The sequence below is a fragment of the Plasmodium reichenowi genome, chromosome 11 (assembly GCF_001601855.1).
Source record: "Plasmodium reichenowi strain SY57 chromosome 11, whole genome shotgun sequence".
Classification (NCBI taxonomy): Eukaryota; Apicomplexa; class Aconoidasida; order Haemosporida; family Plasmodiidae; genus Plasmodium; species Plasmodium reichenowi.
The window spans coordinates 50426-54340 of NC_033656.1; the positions used below are offsets into that span (position 1 = coordinate 50426).

A 3915-nucleotide genomic window follows, 5' to 3' on the forward strand; every position below is an offset into this window, starting at 1 on the left:
TATTCTGTTCATGTAATAAAGTATTTGCCTCAAATCACATACATATAACATTTCGTTATACTTAGAATATATGTCTATATGATTCTATGTCTTATAATAAAAATGAAATTATTAAATATAAATTAATATAACATCTATTTTGTGTATATACACATTTTCTTTTTCATTTAAAAAAAAAGGAAAGAAAAAAAAAAGATATTGCGCGTGATTGTATTTCACATATTAATCAAATAAATAAATATATATATATATATATTAATATGTTTAATTATATTATCTTATTATATAAGATTATGATAACCCTAATTAATATAACAGAATCAAATTTTTTTTACTATTTTCAATAATTTACCATATATTGTGTATGTAACTCTTTTTTGAAATTTAATTTTTAATATGACACATAAGAATTAAATAACAGTCACATATATATATATATATATATAATTACAAAATTTTAATGTCTACGTAATAAATGAAAATTATATTCCTTTTACCCTAATATCTATATATATAATTTAAGAAACTGTTTTAATGATTGAACTAATAAAATAGGATGATAATCCAAAGAATTTTTTATAAGAGAAAAAATGAAATAAGAAAATAAATATTATCACATATATATATATATATATATATATATATATATATATATATATATTTATTTATTTATTTAAATAGTGTAATAAAAAAGAAATAAATGATCTTTTCCCTTCAAATCTCAAACAATTAAAAATATATATATTAATAATTATGATATTTTATCTTATTCATATGTCCTTGTTATAACTCGTATAAGATATATAAAAGTTCATAATACTTTTTAAGGAATAATTTGGACTATACACCCATTAAATGTATTACATTTTTATTTACATCATTTAAAACAAAAAAAAAAAAAAAAAAAAAAAAAAATCTTATATAAATACCATATTTTATAACATACCATTATTCCAGTAGATATATTAATTTTTTAAAACTAAAAAAAAATATATTTTCTTCATTTTCCCATCTTCAAATAAAAAATAATTTTTTGTGTATAAAATATATATTTTATTTTTCTTTTTTTCATAATTTACCGCATACTTATTATGTATATTGATGTATAATATAACCTATGATATATACATATATATTATATATATATATACATGTGATGAAATTATTAGTACTAAAAAATATAATATAGTGTTGCAAATATTTCAAATTTTATAGTTTATATTCCTTATATATTATAGTATAGTATAATATATAACAAAAGGAAATAAATATAAAATATTTATTATTATTATTTATTACTCTTTGTATAGTTTCATCATTATCTTTTCATAAATAAATTATTTTATTTTTTTTTTTTTTATTTTATTTTATTTTTTTATTAAAATGAAAACATAGAAAAATAAAATAAATAAAAAAGAAAACTATGTTAGTGAGAAGTAACGACAAATTGGTATAGTCAATTTTCGTATAAAGTTTGATTTGATATTATAAAAAAATTGAATATATGATATAAAGATTTCTTTCTTTTTTTATTATTTTATTAATTTATAAATATCACCATATTCTAATAATATTATTAATCAATTGAAACAAATACTAAAACTTATAATATATATATATATATATATATATATATATATATATTTATTTATTATATATAATATATATAAATATATTGCATATGTAAATATTTTTACATATAGACTAATTATTAATGGGATAACATAAAAAAGTCAAAAAAATAACCTCTCGAAAAAAAAAAAAAAAAAAAATGTTTCAAAACATACAAACTATAATATTAGATATAAACGATGGTGAAATGAAAACAGGTTATTCAGGCGAATGTACGCCAAGATATAATTCTAATTTAATTTTAGGATTACCATTAGGCCATAATGCTACATTGAAACATACTATATTTCCATTATTACCAGATGTTAAAAGAGATAATGTAGAATTATTATATGGAATAAAATATATATATGACGAAAATAATAATAGTAGATATGATATAAATTTTGATGTAATGGAAAAATTGTTTGAAGATATTTCAGGTAGTAAAGCATTAGACGATAATTTCCAAGATCATCCTATTTTATTAACAGAACCTAATAAAACAGATAGAAAATATCGAGAGAAATTTACAGAACTTATGTTCGAATCATATAATGTGTATCAATTATTTTTATCTAGAAGAAGTGTTTTGTCTTGTTATGGATGTGCTAGAACATCAGGATTAGTATTACACGTAGAAAAAAATTGTACGAATTTATGTGGTATTCAAGAAGGTTATGTCTTTCAAAAACATATAGAAGAAGCACCTATTGGTGGAGATTTAATAGATAGAATATATTTATCATACTTAGAAAATATTAAAAATTTTAAAATATATCCATATTTCTCTATTGAAAAAAATACAAATAATTTAGATAATAAAAATTATGATATAAAAATATTAAAATGTCCTCTAGTTACAAAATCTTATTATTTATGGGGATCACTCTATGTTGTTAATCAAATGAAAGAAAAAATAATAAATGATTCTCAAAATATAACTGAAAAAAATAAAAATAATAATAATAATAATGCTGATCTATACGAAAACAAAAATGTATATAAGTTACCAGATGGTCAAATAATTGATCATAATACAACAGAATCATTAAAACTTATTTTCCCTTATATATTCTTTAGAAAAAAATATAATCAAAACAATATAAATAAATTATGTACAAATACAGAAATATTTCAAAATTTTGATTTTAATGAATTTTATAATTCCTTAAAAAATTTAAAATTACCAATATTACATAAATATAATTATAAAATCAATACAACTAATTCTATTATAGAAAAAATACCAGATAATTCATTAGACAAAACAACCAATATATGTTATTCTGATCAAATAGATAGCTTTTTTGAAATATTTGACGGATTACAAGATTTTATTAAAAAGGGAATTTTATCATTCATATCATCTAATATAAATATTGACGATGTTCTTAACTTTTTAATTATAACTGGAGAATCAACCATGCTCCATAATTTTGTAGGATTATTAAAATCTTACTTACCCTTTATAGATACCATAAAAGAAAAAAGTACTAAGCTAATTTATAGCAAAGGACCTGATAGAAAATGTAACTGCTTTATCGGTGCTTCCATTTTATCATCTCTTGGTACATTCCCACAATTCTGTATGACCAAAAGTGAGTATGAAGAATATGGAGTTAGAAATATTGTGGACAAAAAGTGTGCCTAACGGAAAAATATATAAAAAAAAATATATATATATATAAAATAAATATATTATATTATATTATATTATATTATATTATATTATATTATATTACATTATATTATATTATATTATATTATATTATATTATATTATATTATATTATATTATATTATATTATATTATATATATATATATATGTGTTATGATAATATATAAAATAATTTGTTTGATTTTCTTTATATATATGGTAAATTAAATAAATATATATAATAAAATATATTACATATGTATAATATATATATATTTAGGCTAAAGTTTTCTAGTATTTGCATGTATACAATATTTAATATATTTTAATCATTTTTATATTTATAATTTATTATATATATATTATAATATATTCATATAAAACATATCATTTTTTACATTTTTTTTTTTTTAAATAGATCAATCTATGAATTTCTTAAAAAATTAAAAATATTATAGTTCTATATAAATATATATAAGTATTTTTTTTGAACCGACTATATTAATTTATTTTATATTATATTAATTAGTGTAAATATTATATTATATTATAAATAAGGTGTTTTTTTTTTTTGTACATATAAAAGTCCCTGTATACTTTTGTATACTAATATATTATATTATTATATTATATATGATCTATAA

At 17.0% G+C, this 3915-nt stretch overlaps 1 protein-coding gene across 1 annotated transcript; it reads left to right on the top strand.

Moving 5' to 3' along the window:
• Positions 1 to 1771: 1771 nt before the first annotated feature.
• On the top strand, positions 1772 to 3265 carry PRSY57_1102100 (actin-like protein, putative; the record flags this gene model as incomplete). The annotated part of the gene is made up of 1 exon (XM_012907992.2): positions 1772 to 3265. The coding sequence occupies one exon, from the start codon at positions 1772 to 1774 to the stop codon at positions 3263 to 3265; it is 1494 nt and encodes a 497-aa protein (XP_012763446.2).
• Positions 3266 to 3915: the final 650 nt, after the last annotated feature.